This window comes from Nyctibius grandis, chromosome 29 (genome assembly GCF_013368605.1).
Source record: "Nyctibius grandis isolate bNycGra1 chromosome 29, bNycGra1.pri, whole genome shotgun sequence".
NCBI classification, from domain to species: domain Eukaryota; kingdom Metazoa; phylum Chordata; class Aves; order Nyctibiiformes; family Nyctibiidae; genus Nyctibius; species Nyctibius grandis.
Genome location: NC_090686.1, coordinates 1,317,010 through 1,334,465, shown reverse-complemented (window position 1 = coordinate 1,334,465; position 17,456 = coordinate 1,317,010). Strand labels below are relative to the sequence as shown.

At 50.0% G+C, this 17,456-nt stretch overlaps 1 protein-coding gene across 1 annotated transcript in view; it reads right to left on the bottom strand.

The window, feature by feature from the left end:
* BSN (bassoon presynaptic cytomatrix protein) overlaps positions 1-14,249 on the bottom strand; it is a 72,998-nt gene extending 58,749 nt beyond the window's left edge. The window contains 3 exon segments of the mRNA XM_068419793.1: positions 11,293-11,692; positions 13,246-13,428; positions 14,212-14,249. Coding sequence (XP_068275894.1) covers positions 11,293-11,692; positions 13,246-13,428; positions 14,212-14,249 — 621 coding nt within the window.
* Between the last annotated feature and the right edge of the window lie 3,207 nt (positions 14,250-17,456).

Sequence of the window (17,456 nt, the reverse complement as noted above, 5' to 3'; positions counted from 1 at the left end):
AAGCATTATTTCAACACGTCCCCTGGGGTGTCTCAATGAGAATTTAGCACCTGGAGTTAGTTGTGGAGAACAATATTTCAGAAGTCGATGGATTTTTTTCTTCCTAATTCAATAAAGCAATAACGATCGTCTGCTGAGAGCAAGTAATGGGATCCCAGGAGCAGCTCAAAGACAGATGGCAGCAGCAGCATGCCTGTTCCGTGATAGTTCTCAAAGCGCTCTCCAATTTGAAAGCCGCAATCATATAATCTGGAAAATTAATATGGCAAGTCAGAACATAAGGTAGAGTTTGTAAAAACCAATTTCAGGGCATTAGTTGGCCTGATCCAGCATCTCAGTACTGACTTGGGACTCTGAAAAAAACCCCAGGATTCATGCTGCGGTCTGCCAAAGGTCCCTTGGGCGGGTGGCTCAGGACTAGATGAAAGCAGCGTGTCTAGTACGAGGGCTCAGTTTAACTGGACTTCACCTTTTGGGGGGGGAACTTCTCTCCTCCGCCCCAGCACTGTTGGCCTTGCATTAGCACGCCGTGCTCCACCAGACACCGAGGGTATTTGCTTTCCCCCAAGCTCCAAAGGTTTTGCAACACAGAGTATGCACTGCCCGTTGTGGGCAAGACGGAGCACTCGAGGACAAGCCTCTCCCCGTAACAAGTATGCTCATTATTTCTGAGGAATCCAGAAATACAAGTAATTCAACTCTTCCTCAGGTCCCCAGGGTAATTTTATCACCGACCACTAGTTTTTAGCCAGACCTTTCCACTAGACCTGGTATTTTATCTACTGGGCATCCTACTCTGTTCACAGGGGAAGGAGCAGCAGTGCCTTTCAGGGGATCAGGAGAAAGATGGGATGTCTCCTGGGGAAGAAAGAAGATGTGGTACACCTGAGAGCACAGGAAGGGCTGTGCAGAACCAATGTGTGGCCCAGAGCCACGACGAAGGTGGTTTTGGAGGAAACACGCACCCGAGGAGTTGAGAGGACAAGGACTTTCCAGCTTCCCTTGCAGCAGCTCAGCGCCTGCAGCTCCCCCCTGCCTGCCTTCAGGTGTTGGGGTACTTTGCAATTAACAGGGGCAAAAAACCCCAAAACTAAAATCCCAAGGGGAGTTCCCACTCCCAGAGCCAGGCCCAGCAGTGCCCCCTCTCCAGCACACCCGGCTGGTCACAGCACTATATGTTCACCCGTACACCTTTGCATCCTTAGCAGGTTTTTCCCGGGGAATGCGGCTGAACCCGCACTTCCCGCAGCGCCGAGTTACATGCAGCGACAAGCTCATTTGCTCTTTGGGGACAGGGCTTCAAATAGCTGCTCGCTTGTGGCAATTAAAACGGGGAGAGCGCAGCCACCGACTCCGCTAGCCTGGGCTGTGACTGATGCAGGCGCCGTCTGTAGCGCGCTGATAAGGATGTTGGATGATTCAGAATAATCTGGGCTTTGCTGAACACACGAGCCCCAGTATTTGTGCTTCTGTTTCCATCTAATGGGAATATTGTGCCGTGCTCGTTAGAAGGGGGAGAGGGCGGCTATAGGTAGGTGGGCACCAAAACTTCCTCTCCACAGGACTGATGGGCACATCTGTCCTGCCCACCCCTTGAGTCTCTTCCATGGAGGACTCCAACTCAAGGGTCTGGCCAGCCTAACCCCACAGCTTGGACACAGCCAGGGGGTGACAGAGCACAAGGAGAGGGAGCAGAAAGTCAGTGTTAAGTCTTCTCATCTTGGGGGATTTCCGTGAGCTGTGACTGGGTGGCAGGGCTGCTGCACAAGCAGTTGGGGCTCAATTAAAATACAAGAGATGGGCATCAAAGTGGGCAGGGCAGGGGGTAAGGGAGGGACACACTGGCCCTTCATTCTTCAAAACTGACTTCCGGCTGGTTTAGCACCATGTTATGTCCATGCCTTAACTTGTTTTGACAAACCTTTAACCCCACAGACCTGCTGCATAGTCTGCTCCCATCCCACTAAGACCCACATCTTTCCCTACGGAGCCATCTCAACAGCTTGGCTTTGACTTCACCCACAGCAGAAAGCCAAGCCAATGGCACAGCCTATTTACAACACGAACCGAATCCAGAACTGAAACATCCCACCCTTCAGCTGTCCTTAATCAAAAGGCTTACAGCCTAGATAAAATGTAATTTCAATCAGAGTTAAAAGAACCAGTTTTCATATTCCAATTAGCCCCGTTACCCCCTCAGATAAGGGCCGCCCAGGAGCACGTCTCCATGATAGGTCTCTGAGATGAGGAGCTGGGTACAACAGGAGGGTGAGGTTCAGGAACAAGCCCGTACGAGCTCGAATTCAAGTGGTGAGGAACACTTCAGCAGGTGCAAACTGCTGTCCCACAAACACCTTACTGCATTGACAGGACTGCTTTCAGGAATTTCTGATACCTTTCAGTCCACCACACTACATAAATCCCCTCTCAGCACCCAAGCGTGACCACAGCCAAGAGACAGACAACAGACAGGGTTAGGAAGAAGCAAGCTGGGATTCTGGTGATGGGAGCCCACGCAACTCTATAAATAGCAACAGTGATCAGCTAAAATCCAGGTCAAAAGAGATGCTGCTGAGAAGTCACCACCTCTGCCAAGCACTGCTGTCTTTAAGGACCAGATGGACTTTGTACGTCGTTACCAGCTGGGGTGGGAAGAGCCACATCAGTGTCTCCTCCTGTGCTGGGGCTCTCCTACACCAGAGACGCAGCCCCCAAGACAGCACCGTAGGGGAAGCAGAGTGTCTGACACCCCCATTACAACCACCCTGCTCTCTGCTGCTTGTAGAAAGATGGTAAATACCAATTAATTTGGCTGGGATTAACTCAATCCCCGTCGAGGCACTGAAAGTGCTTGAAGTTTCCTCCTAAGCGCTCCCCAGAGGCAGCACAGTGTTTTACCACCGAGCGCACATCGCAGACCAGATGCTACAAGCAAGGGCTATAAAGCCCTGGGCAACTGCTGCTCTCTGGGGTGTTCTGTGAGCAGGATGCAGAGGGACACTCAGCCACATGTGAGATTTCATGTGCTCGACCGGTGGGAAAACCTTGAGCAGCATCCGTGTGAGCAAACCAGCTCCATCACCCACCCCAGGCTGTAAGTGATCTTATTCCTCTGCCCAGGGAAGGAACTGAGAGCAAGTAGCAGACACAGCAAAGCTTCCAACAACACGGGGAGCCTCTGACTCGGCACCCCGCTCTGCTTTGGAGAGCTTGAGAACAGTTTCTGATCCTCAGCTTGCTTTTCTTTTTCATGATAAAGCAATGCACGAGCCGAGAGCTGGAGAAACACCACGTCTCACCCAAGCAAACAGCTTGCTGTAATGTAATGTACCGAGGGAAGGACGAGGCTGGGCGGTGGCAGCTCGGCATGCGCAGCTTGCTGGGCTCGGTATTTACCAGGCAACAGAAGACACCAAGAACAAAGCAGGCCACTTCCCATCTCTCCAAAGTACTCCTGCGGTCGGTTTTATCACCCCTCTCCTCACTCTCCCGTCCCCTCCAAACAATTTAACCACGTCACCGCGGACACTCACGAGTCCCCGCAGCGGGGTCCCTGCTGCTGCGGCTCATCAAAGCCAGACAAGATATTTTTTGACATTTTCCACAAGTGAATTTTGCATGATTGGAACAGTCTACGCCAAGCGCAGCGAGGGGCGGCGTGCTGGGAGGAACAGCCAGGATTACTCACGAGCTTTTTTTCTTTTCTTGTTGGCTCTAACTTAAATTGCGATCTGTCGAACAGACAAGTCACACGTCGGCGGGGAGAAGCCCCTGCTCGGGCTGCAGCAGGGGCTCGAAAGGCAAATGAGTCATTTATACGTAGAAAGCCTCAGCAAGTACAAGTATGTTACTCTCCAGCTTCATATTAGTTGCTTTATTCAGTGCTAATCACCCCTTAAAGATAGAGAAGAAATAAATAAATAAAAAAAAGTCCAAGCAAGAGATAACAGAAGCATCCTTCCCTGGAACACTGCAGGTACAGGAGGAAATGAGGGCTGGGATGCTTGCTGTAGGGATAAGGGGATTAAGAGTCGAAGGGCAATGGTGAGAAGCACTAAAATCACACACTGGTTTGGGTTGGAAGGGACCTTAAAGATCATCTAGTTCCACCCCCCTGCCACAGGCAGGGACATCTTCCACTAGACCAGCTTGCTCCAAGCCCCATCCAACCTGGCGTTGAACACTGACAGGGAGGGGGCAGCCACAGCTTCTCTGGGCAACCTGGGCCAGTGTCTCACCACCCTCACAGGAAAAAATTTCTTCCTAATGTCTAACCTAAATCTCCCCTCTTTCAGTTTAAAACCATTCCTCCTCGTCCCGTCACTCCATGCCCTTGTAAAAAGCCCCTCTCCACTTTCCTGTAGCCCCTTCAGGCACTGGAAGGTGCTAGAAGGTCTCCCCGGAGCCTTTTCTTCTCCAGGCTGAACAGCCCCAGCTCTCTCAGCCTGTCTCCATAGCAGAGGTGCTCCAGCCCTCTGAGCATCTTCGTGGCCTCCTCTGGACTCACTTCAACAGGTCCATGATGCGGGAAATGCACACACACACAACCTGTTGGTCCAGGGAGATAAATTCAAGGTTCCTATCCATATTTTCTCACCATAAAGAAAATACAGACCAGCCACTGCAATCACAAAAAGCATATTTTTAGTGCCGAGCTTTTGCATCTTGCTCACAGCACGAGGTGCTCTTGAAGAGAGCTGTAGGGCTTCTTCAGACGGGCACATCCCCAGCGAGCGCCCGTCCCGGCCAGCCCCCACTGCAGATGCTGACCCCGAGCACCGGGAAGGGGAGCAGCACACCGGGCCAAGCACCCCTGCCCTGATGGGTGCTGCCCAGGGGAGACGCAGCCCAAACCGCTGCATCCTCATGAGAGGGCAGCAGCCATGATGAGCCCCGGCTCTTGGAAAGAGCATCACAAGCTGCGCCCACAGGTCACTGCTGGCTAAAAACAAACAACAAATTGGAATAAAACTCGCATTTCTCTCCTATTGCACAGCCTGATCCAATGGAAAATTTCTCCCTGCAACGTAACGCTAACGACAGATTTATTTTTACAGCTATATCATGAAGAAGGACGATCTCAAAAGAGAAATCATTCTCAAATGGGCAGTTTGACTCAGCAGTGCAGGAGTCTAGCTGGATATAGGGTGCAGCCTGACCACATACACACACAAACAGCTGCATAACACCACAGCAGCACACAAATCCTGCCTGCCTGAGGGCATCCTGGGTTTGGACCTGATCACAGGAGGAAAAAAAAAAAAATACGCTCCTGAACCTCCCCAGCGATCTGCTCCTCTACCACGGCCACCACAAGCGCAACACCTGGGGATTAAATCCCTCAGGGGATGCCAGACTAAAGAAACACTTATCATTAAATATCATCCCACTATAGGATCTGCTTTTTGAGATCCAGCATTTTTCAGACCCGACACTTGGTCTCTGAGGGAAGGGGGAACTATAACCTCCAAATACAGCCTCACGTTCCCGCACGAGCACAACAGCACATCTTCGAGGCACGGGTGCCAACAGCCGAGGCTGGGGGCTGCTGCCCAGCCGCGAAATTAATAGCTGGTGAGGTCCCAAGGGCAGGGGAAAACCTTGTTGGCTTTGCCGTTCAGCAAGAGAAGAGACAGTGTGAATGGAATCTCGCAGCTCCTCCTCTGCCAGTCCCGGTGCAAAGAGCTAAATCAAACTCTGAGCTGATGCATCCAGAGAAAATTTGGAAACTTGGGAGATGCCACACCAGCATCACCCCACAGCTTCTCCATGAAGAACCAGGAAGGAGAAGGACCACTCTGGCTGTTTAAAAAGGCAGAGAGAGACAGGGGAGATCAAATGTCTCATCAAAACCATGCTTAATTATCTATTGGCAAGGAATATATTCACCCTTTTTCACCTAGTGCTCGCCCCTTGGTGCTCCCCAGGCTCCCTGGTCAGGGGACACAGCCGGAGCCCCAGAATCACCACGCTCACACCCAGGAAGGATGGGGCGGTGTGTCCGAGCACAACATACTGTAAAACGTGGCTTCAAGCCACATAACTTACAGAGACATAAATTACAGCCGTGCTCCAACTACTCCAGGGCTACCCTGAGCCCAGGGGACCTGCGCCCAGCTGCTCCCCACCAAACCGTGCCAGCATCTAACAGAGCCCAGGGTGAAACCGCTGATGCCAAGGGGGATTTCACCCACGCTTACACAGCGGGCCCCAGAGACCTGCAATCGTCTGGATGTTCAGTGAAGGACAGGCAGGAGATGAGAGGGGTGAAAAGAAGAGATTGGGGATTTACTGCTGTTAATAGCGGCCATCGTTTTAATGTAGAGCTAATAACCCCCTGGCACCCCTGAGCACAGCCCTTGGCTCGTGGGGCCACTGTACCAGCGGTCACTAGCCAAGCCAAGGCCTCCTGAAGCGTAAATACTTCAGGTGGGGCCCTTAATTCACAAACCCAGTAGGTTTTACTGAACATCGGACACTAACATGCTGCCAGGTATAAAATTGAGATGATGAACCAAACGAGAAATAGGCTCTTAGGAAAAGTGGCATACGAACACCTTCACAAGGTCTGTGGCGTTCGGGCTTTAGTTTTTTTGAAGTCATTTGCTAAATGAGTGAGGTGATGCTGCAGGCAGGCACAGTCCTGCCGGTGGAGCTGGGCTGGAGAAGGCTTTGGACCACGGCCGTCCCTCCAGCGCCAGCCAGCCCCTCTGCCCTGCACTGCTCCTCCCACCAGAGATGCTCTGCTGAGCACCACACCATCCCTCCTGCTTCACATAACTCCTTCTTTGCTCCACTTTACCTGAATTTTCTTACAGTATTGAGCAGAAAACCATCTACTGGTACATTATGGCCGGATAAATACAGCCCTATTCTGTACATTCATACTTACACTATTCCATTCCCACCTCCTCAGCTGACGGTGAGCTTTCCATTAATACAATTCAAACATTATTTTTGTGGATACCTCCTCCCGCTACAGGTAAGTCAAGAGCTGCTGAGAGCTTTTCCTCTCCTGACAAATGACCCCGACCACCGCTGGGAAACCAACCGACACGGTTTTTAATCCTCCCGGAGACTTTTTACATTTCACTTGCCGAAGGTCCGTGATCAAAGGTTGGTGATGATCTTACACAGCACGGAGCACATAGGGAACAGATTTATGCTCAAATATTTTAAATATTTCATATTACAGTATATTCAGAACGTAAAAAGTACAAAGAATCTCTTCCACCTCCCCAAGCAGAGCTAAAAACGTGGGCCAGAACTGAAGTTTAACAAGTATCAGCACTTCACACAGTCACAAATACAGCGAACACATTCAGAATGGTTCGGGGACAAAAGTAGGAATTTAAAAAAGAAAGGAATTTGGTGAAGAACATACATGTATAAATATGCTTTTTCTCATTCTGAGAAAAAAAATATATATCTATTGCATGCATCTGAATACTCAAACTGCATCTGATGAATACGATTTCAAATTGAAAAAAAAGCACAACAGAAACGTAAGGAAGAACGCAAAGATTTTCTATGATCCCAAAGCGGTTCCGAGCAAACCTATTAGGCAGCCAGACATTTCGAGTTTCATTTCAGCACCAAAGCACATATTTTAATGCTGTGCCACTGCTCTTGATTAAAATCAAACCCAAGGTCTACATTTTTTCAGTTTAGCACTGAAGGTGGGGAGGAAATGAATGAAAAGACACCAAAAAAAATTAAGAGAACGCTGAAGAAGAAATTAATTTCTCAGATGAGCAACGTGCAGCGGCACTTCAAAACCCCAGAGGAGCAGAAAGGATGCCTGCAGGTCCCTCCTTGTGATGCCAAACAGAGCAAATCCAATCAGATGAACATGCTGCAGGATCAGTCAGGCGAAAGCCACAGGAGCGGCGTTACAAAGTGAAAGAAGTATAAAAAGAGGATTTTCTAAACCTATTGTACTCGCTTGAAACAGAGCTATTCCCCCTGCTGGAGATGACAGCCTCACTGGTACGGTCCTGCAGAACAAGCTGTCCAAAAAAAACCCTCAAAGACAACACAGAGGAAAACTAGGAAAGAAGTTTTAATGAGAAATTAAAAATCCTACTAGAATGTTAGTGCTGCAATACTGCATTCCAAATCACCCATCTCCACTTAAAAGCCTGTTTCCTACATAGCAAACTGTTGAATTTTACCATGTTATTTCATATCTTCTTGTCTTCAACGGTGCCATCGTAGCTCCCTGCTTCACATCTCCCCCTGCTTAAAATAACTGTCCATGGCAAGAGCCCTGACCTTCAGGAATAAGCGAATGAACGAGAAAAGTGGCACGCCAGCACGTGACCCACGTGAAGGTGATGGCAGCAGTTATTCCGGAGCACGGAGATGAACAGAGGGAAGAATGTGATTATCTGCATGTAAAATACTGAGTGACACCGACAGCAGACAGGAACTTCTGTTTGCCCAGCCTTGTGAAACAAGAATGAGCTGGTGCTCAAAGGAATAAAAAGACAGCAAATAAAAAAAAAACCCGCATCTTTTTTTCTTTTTTTGCTCAGCAAGCGATCAACTCAAGATGCCATAGAGGCCAACTGCTTTGTCATGATACAAATTCATTACTTGCCTTTAAGATAACATGACCACCAAGCCACATGAAAAGGAATAAAATAAAAGATAAGATAAAGAAAAATAATTTTTCAAAGGAATGTATATGCTTCTGAGCGGAAGGTCTCACCTCATTATTGAGCTAAGGTGCTTTGCTAGGGGGTAGGGTTAACCCTCCTCTGAAAAATCTGCTCTTGCTACTTGTAAGCAGCAGGATGGAGTGCGATAGACTACAGCTCATGCACTAAGCCTGTTGTTATTTTATATATATAAAAAAGATACATTAAAAAGCTCTTTTATAATACATATATTATTTAAAAATATATAAAAGACACACCAAGCTTATATAAACACCAGGCTCTCAAAAGGGTTTCAGAAGTCAACACACATGGCCGTGTCACACCAGAAAAGAGCTGGAGTTCCCACCTCGCCACACCTGCGGTTTCTGGCAGTCCCACACACTGTGCAGGAGAGGATGTACCGAGTAAAACACAGTTTTGATTTTCCTGGGCTTGGCTTTCTTAGAAAATGTGATATTTTCAATGATTTAATCCTACTAGAAAGCCTCGAAAGTAGAAAGAGAGGTTACCAATCCATATCTACTGCAGCACAACGTAGAAGCATCAACTATTCACATGAAAATATATTCATAAGGAAATGCAAAAGGAAAACACAGCCCCACAAATCACCTCCTCAGCAGTACCGTGCAGCCCTCCTGCAGCACCTGCTGGGTTCAAGGGACCAGGCTGGGTGGATGTTTTGCCCTGTGAGGACAGTCAAGCAGAGGAGCAGGTGGGACCAGCAAGTCCATCCTTGGGACTTTCTGAGACCCAGCTGGATGAAGCCTGGAGCTCCCTCGCCCGATCTCTGCTTTGAGCAGAGGCTGGACTAGGTGACTCTGGAGGTCCCTTCCAACCCGGTTCCTACCATCAAGAAGGAGAGAAACCTCCAAGCTGCCTCCCATTAACCCTTTATAACACCACCACTGCTTCAGGCACCTTTCTACGTGGCTCCAGAACAGCAGCACAAGCAATGGTGCTGAGGTAAGCGAGTCACACTTCAGCAAGGCAGGAACCACCATCACTCCCCCAGCCAGCCGGTCACACGGGCTGCCAACACAACTTGCAAACAGCAACCTTGGACAACTGTTTTCATCCTCAGGTACCTCAATGACCTACTTACAAGTCATAAGGTTGCTTGCTCTTGAAATGCATATTAAAATCAGAACAAACAAACAAACAAAAACCCACATCTTTTTTTCATGCCAGGTCCAATTTTTTTGACTCAATGCTTAAATGCTCTGCAATCATATTTCAGAGGGCGTAGAGACCTAGAGATGCCAAGAGGTGGCCTAAAGATGCTTCCATGCACACACGCATTTTAACATGGGTATCCGCAAGAGAGACTCAGGGTAGGGACCGCTGTGGGAAAGCTCTTGGGGCAAGGCAGAGGAGACAGGTCCAAGCTAACCAGAAACTAAGCAATTGGTGCATTTCTGTTTGTTTATTTGCTGTTGAACTGCTACTATTCAGAGTAGTTGGTCAACTTTCAATGCAGTGCTTGGACAACAAAATAAATGTTTAGCAAATCAATTTAGAAGGGAAACAGAAGCGTGAGCAATGGCGTTTCCTTGCCAGAGCCTGAATTTCCACCTCAGGACCCTCTGTTATGGTCTGAGGCCTTATACTGATCTTCGCAGGGGTAAGCACCTCCCTACAGGGGTACAAAACCAGCACGCAGCTAATTGTGTCTCGCTATACCAGGGGTACCAGCTACCCCAACTCTCCTTCCGCCAGGAAAAGGGACTGGAGGGCAGGAGTCTCGCTCAAACAAGGGGCTTTAGAAGCCGCTATGTCTGGTGCCAGGAGCAAGCACAGCGTGCTCACCAGAAACAGCTACTGGCAACAGAATGTGGGTACCCAGGGGACTTCAGAGCCCAAATCCTGTTTTCTCACACCCTGGAGTGGCACAGTGGGTTTCTAAAGCAGGGTTTAAAGTTTCTGTTGTTAAGCCTGAGAGTAGGAATCCCCATAGTTTGGCTTGTAACAGCTGCAAGGAGCATCCACATCCCTTCCCACTCTGCATGGAGGTCTCTGACCTGAGCCCCAAGTCCCAGCCAGCCCCAGCACCCCCTGCTCGCTGCCAGATCCACCCCCGGGAACCCAGCACATCCATTTCACACATCCCACACAGCGCGAATCGCTCCCCCAGCAAGGCACCATCTCCCGCACGACTTCGCACTCCTCCCGTGCCACCGAGCCCGATGCTGTCTGAAACTCACCCGCCACCAAACCATCACCTCCTGGGAGGAGTCGGGGTCTAAGGCAATCTACACCTCAGCGTTGCCAACAACCCCTCTGCTCCCCTCACGCTGTTGAGTCCTTTGTCTTCAGGGTAGTTTTGTGTACGTGGACCTCAGCCAAGCATTTTGGGGTCCCAGCAACAGACACTCAACCTCTCTGGTGCTCTACCATTTCCCTCTAACTAATTTACCTCCCCTGCCTCATTACAGCTCACATTATCACAATTATCCCCTGATTAACCAGCAGAGCCCTTGCTCCTGGGCAATGCTTTGCAGCTGCCAAAAGCAAAGGTGCAACTTCTGCGCTTGCAGCAAACAAGAACTTCTCCCTGCAAACCTTGGCGGCGGCCACCCCACGGCCCACCCGACCCGGCCAGGAAGGCTGCCCGAGGAAGAGGAGGCGTTACCTGGGTGAGGTGAGGGTTGGGGTTGAAGCCACACTGGTTGCAGACTTTGCTGTGACACTGGGTGCAGGCATTGAAGTTGGGCTGGCTGGGGGAGGAGGTGAGCTCCGTCGTCTTGCATATGGGGCAGAGGGTGCTGCTGGGCAGGGGGGCGATCTGCGGGACGGAGTAGGGAGAGGTGGGGGTGCTGCCCCGCTCCGGCGACGCCGAGGGAGACCTCCCCGAGCCCTGGCTCCTGCCGTCCACCTGCAGCATCCTCCGCGGTCCCTCCGCCGGGGGTCCGGGCTGGCCCCGGCCCCGCATCTCCCGAGGGCTCTGGGAGCTGGGCGCAGTCTGGGCGAGGGAGGGGGATGCTGACCGCTGGCCCGGGGCCTGGTCCAGCTGCTCCGGTCTCCTCGGCGTGCTGAAACACCATTAAAAACACACAGAATGAGCCAGGTTTAGTACATTCAAACGATGCCAGTCGGTGCAGAAAACCTCTAAAGCACTCCTTCCACCCCCGCAGCCCCAGTGCAGCCAAGGAGGCACAGCGAAACCACACTGCAAACCGGGGAAATCGTTCAGGTCGGCAGAAGGATGCGCTTTACCTTATGAAACGAGGCACAATTTCAGCTTTCTCTTATATAACCCAGCAGCAGAGCCGTAACTGAATTACTCGGCACATTCCGAGTTGAACTTCGGTCAGGAAGGCGCACAGAAAACGCAAACAAGAAGCATGGGGCAGGTCAGCCAAGGGCTCCCCGCCAGCCCTTCTCCAGCACCAACCGGTCCTCGAAGGGGCAGCAGCAACTCTGGTTTGCAGCTTACGGGGCCCTTCCTGCAGCGAGACAGCCAACATGCGCTAAACCATCTTCTCACAACCCACCTTTAGGAGTTCCTGAGAAACAAAATGACTGCAAGGAGCTCTGTCTACTGAAGGAAAACCCCTCAGAAGCCCAAAGCAGGCAGGAGAACTACTTATACCTTCTTGACTGCCTCCATGCGAGTCACAGGTGAAGCAACTGAGGGCCTGTTTCCCAGGGGCCTCTGCGGTGGGAAATTAAGAGAGAGGGCATCAGCTCTGCTTTAGTAATCATTGCTAATAGGAGAAGCATGGGGAGCAGGGGCTTGTGTGGGCTGGCTGCCCCCCAGCTGAACCTTCTCCTGGGTGATGTGAGGTTTGGCTGGGCAGAAAACCAGCTGGGATGCATCAGGTCACCAGGACAGGGCGACCACCTCCCTGCGAAACCCCCTCTACCCAGAAGGAGCAGTGCCGTGGTCGGCATCACGCCCACCGCTGGCCAGGCAGCAGTCCCAGCACCCAGCGCAGGACGCCCAGCACCCCATGCCGCGTGCTCCCTGCCAGCCCAGAGCTCGGGGAGAGGGGTCTGGCCGCCCCAGGGAGCTCTGGAGCAGCTTCAGCTGCCGGAGCTTTGAGTTCTCGTGCTGCAGAGCACGGCACGAGGCCCCACGCGCCCCACCTCCCACGTCACTTCAGTGCGGGTACCCCCCAACGTGCTGCTGACGGACCCTGCGCGCACGAGGACGGGTCTGTGATGGAAGATGTGGGTGTAATTACAGGGGTTTAGGTAACAGAATCGGCCAGTGCACGTGCTCATCAAATATTTCTCAAAAAGGCAGAAGCCCTAATGCCCTTACTCCCTGTGATATGCAGGCGTTTGAGGAAAGGTATTACTCAGAATCTCAAATCTAATAAATTGTTGATTTATCCAAGCAGAGTCTGACCTTATAAAGGTTTAAAAAGGGAACTTAAATGCATAAAACTAATGAAATTCAAAGTGCATGTTGCCACAGAAATAGGAAGTTGGATGAAAATAAATATTCAAGCAGCACTTTGGGAATACTTTTCGGCTGCAGATTGAAACCCACTTCTCTGAAGGAGGAATCGCACAATAATAATGAAGCAAAGCAATAAGGGAGTAACCGATCTGCTCCAGGCTGGAGAGCGAACGGCACCTGGTCCTGCAGCCAGACACCTGCAGCAAGGGGAGTTTGCACGTGCTGCTGTGAATATTGACGCCCTTGGGGTCAGAATTGGGGTTTGCCTCCTGACGCTGAGGGCTGCAGAGCCCATCAAACGAGTGGCACACGTAGGCGGTGGAGGTGGGAGAGCTCAGTCCCAGGCACTGGGAGAAAGTACTGCCAGAAAGCAAAGCGCATTTCCTCGCCTTAAATTTAATTCTTACAAAAACAGCGTTTAGGTATTAGAATACATACTATCCTCACAGTGTATTAAAAAACACTGAAATTAAATTCTTTGAAAGGATTAACGTATACATGGGCAAGTAACTGTTGCTTGGAACAAGAGAATGGTTATTTCACTGCAAATGTCAAAATTCAATTTTTTTTTGTTTGATATGAAAAAAATGTTTGCCACCAAGTGGGAAGTCTGACTCCAAACCGGCTCTGACCACAAAAATACCACTTCAACTACGGTTTCATGTCCCAGCTTAGTGAAAACTGGAAAAAACTTGGAGCAGCTACTCACAGCAGCAGTGTTTAGTAGCGTATTAGTAGTTACCACCTACTTTTGCAGCTGGTGTTAGTCGTACTATCAGCCTGGCTTATTTAATTCAAGCACCTTTCTTTAAATAAAGAGTGCAGTTTTTTGCTCAGTGAGTGTTTTGCAGTTAATCAATACGAGGAGCGCAGTACCTCTGAACAGTGCTCCATCACGAGGAGCTGGCACACAAGGCGCAGACAAGTTTATTACGGTTCCTACCCAAAACAGAGTCTGTGGCTCTCCTGAAAAAGCAAAAACCCATGAGAAAAAATACACAAGGTGCTGTTAGTTTGCCTTGAGCATCGTTCCTGGTGCAGAAGAGGGAGGAGGGCAGCTGGCCACTCGCTGCCTGGTGGGACAGTGCTGCTCTGGAGATGCTCTCCCAGCCCAGGATGGAGCTCCCTCCCAGCTCCCTTCACCTTTTCAGCTGCAAAGAAACGCCGTACACCTTCTCCATCCTCCTCCCAGCAGTGGTTTCACTCTGTGCATGCACGTAATCATTGCATTTACTTATTTTATAATTACCCAAGGTGCCTCAGCCACCCTGTGACACAGGCTGGGCTGTCTCTCGCTTGCATCAGTTGAACGTGTCCACAAAATTTGAAGACCAGAAGGAACCATCTGGTCTGTCATTCGTTAACAATTAAATTGACATGTCTTAATAAGGCAGGATTTCACCCGTCTGATGCGGGCTGTGTTGATTTTGCACCACCCTAATTGTTGAATTAGAAATATTGGGCGACGCTCAGTCAAACATCTCCGCAGGGTCCAAATTCAGCAGCGCTCTCACAGTTACCAACGGAGTTATAATTTTGTCCAAGTAAAGAATATCAAGTGCGTTTGACTGAGCTCATTAACAATTACACTGTCGAGGTTTCCATTTATTGTACCCTGTCTCTTAGTGCTTTATCAAGAGAAGGGCAGGCAGGCAGCTCTATTAATCTGCCCGCAGTCACTGGCAGGTTGGGCAGCTGGGAAGATGCCATTTTCTTTCATTTTTTTATTAATTTTTAAATTGAAAAATGATGGCTTTCTTTTTCCTTTCTAAAACTCCCTCCATTTTCCCGCACAAAGCTGACACGACATCAAACCAAGCCACAACCAGCCTCCCGCCCCGGTGCAGCTGAGCCAGCCGAAGCAATGCCCACCACCAGCCCTCTGCTCCGCCGCCTCTTGCCCAACCTGCCAGTTGGGCAGAATGCCAGAAACACAGCATGTCACCACCAGGAAGTACACGGGGTGTAGCCAGCACATGGGTCGGGACAATCCCAAGCACAAACACAGGCTGGGTGGAGAATGGATTGAGAGCAGCCCTGAGGAGAAGGACTTGGGGGTGATGGCTGATGAGAAGCTCACCATGAGCCGGCAACGTGCTCTTGCAGCCTAGAAGGCCAACCGTATCTGGGGCCGCATCCCCAGCAGCGTGGCCAGCAGGGCGAGGGAGGGGATTCTGCCCCTCTGCTCCGCTCTTGTGAGACCCCCCCTGCAGTGCTGCGTCCAGCTCTGGGGACCCCAACAGAAGAAGGACATGGAGCTGTTGGAGCGAGTCCAGAGGAGGCCACGAAGATGCTCAGAGGGCTGGAGCACCTCTGCTATGGAGACAGGCTGAGAGAGCTGGGGCTGTTCAGCCTGGAGAAGAGAAGGCTCCGGGGAGACCTTCTAGCACCTTCCAGTGCCTGAAGGGGCTACAGGAAAGTGGGAGAGGGACTTTTTACAAGGGCAAGTAGTGATAGAACAAGCGGGAATGGTTTTAAACTGAAAGAGGGGAGATATAGATTAGATATCAGGAAGAAATTTTTTCCTGTGAGGGTGGTGAGACACTGGCCCAGGTTGCCCAGAGAAGCTGTGGCTGCCCCCTCCCTGGCAGTGTTCAACGCCAGGTTGGATGGGCCTTTGAGCAACCTGGTCTAGAGGAAAGGTGTCCCTGCCTGTGGCAGGGGGTTTGGAACTAGATTGTCTTTAAGGTCCCTTACCCAAACCATTCTGTGATTCTAGTTGCAGCATCAGAAGCAACTAGTTGCAGCATCAGCTTCTGCAGCATCAGAAGCCTGGATTTCACTCCCAGCCCTGCGGCATATCCCTGACACCTCTCTTACCTTCCGTACACAGTGAAAGAAACATCTGCCCATCTCCCGGGGTGAAGCACTGCAAAACACCCACCAAAATTAACCTTCAGCTCCATGCAAGGGAGAAGGCTAAACTGCAAGGTTGCTCGCCACGTAGCCCAGAGCTAAAAATCACCCTGACAGGTTAATCTGTGCGTGGGTCTGCTTCTCCATCAGATACTTCTCCTGACTGAACAGGACTTTTTTTAGCAGAAAGCAGAACTCTCCTTGTTCCACGTGGGAACGAGCCTGGGTATGAAACCAGCCTTTCTATTTAGAGCTGGAGAAGGACTACGAGGGAAAAGCTGACTGAGATGATCAGAAGCATGAACAGCATAAAGAAAACCAAGGGTCAAAGTGATCCTTCACAAAATGGAGCTCAGCACTGTAAGATGTCACGAGCACCTTGGATGTTTTATGTCTGATTTTTTCCCTTCCGTAAAAATGTCGGTTTTTCATTGAAATAACAAGAACTGGGAAGGCTTTAAAAACAAAATCCTATTTACAGCCAAACCAAATGTTAAGACTTTCAGCTGGCTGGTTAAAGTCTCATTTCAGAAGAAGATGGTTTGTCCTAAACCCAACTTCTGATGGCATGGCTGTGCCAGTGCAAAGACAACAGCGGCTTTAGGAAAGATGAAATCAATTCACTGACATAGTGTTGGTTTACAATCCCGTTCCAGTAAACTGGTACAGCCGCCTTCTTTGGGGATCCCTAGGTAAAGCCAGGGCCTGTAGAAGGGAATCGCTCTCATTTAACTCAAGTAGGTTCCTTGGTGCCACTAAATTTTACAGACAAGACCCAAGCTTGGAGCCAGCATCCCAAGAGGTGTCAACGGGTCTTTTTCCATACAAGATGTGAACTTGAGAGCAATAACCATTGCAAGGTAAATGCCAACACCTTTGCTGTAAAATCAAGTAAAAATGACGTTACAGAAAATCTCCACGCCTGGCTGGTGACTCAAGTCTTGTTCAGGCGTGGTGTGTGGAAACGTTCAAGAGACAGCACGTGCATTGGTTTTCTCTTAATTTAGTGGTTTCCCCCAATTTCACGTTCCCACCTTGAACACACTGGCCACATCCATCTCCTCCGCTGCCACCAAACCCCGGCAGCACTCACATCCACAGGGGCTTGGCATTTTTGGTCCAAGTAAATCCTTCAGGAGCTGCAGCCCTTTTAGGCAACTGGGAAACATGGATTGTATCCCTTTCTCTGCCTGGTGGGTATTTAAATGGGGCTCCTGCTTGCTGGGCAACCAATCTAATTACTACATTATGGTATATAAAAAGAACATGAAAGCAAACTGGGTCAAAACAGCACTGGGTTTGACTCGTAAAAACATAATTCCTAACGCTTATGGGTCAGCACAGGAACTGCGGGGGCTAATATCAAACATTACCTGGTACGTGCTGCCTATCAGCAAGTCAGAGTAGAAAACAGAACACACAACCTTTTAATAAATAAACAGAAAAAAAAGAGTCTGATGTGGAGGGCCTCCAGTTTCAGCTACACGCACTGAAAAATCTCACGCTAGCAATGCTAAAACATCCACCAAGTG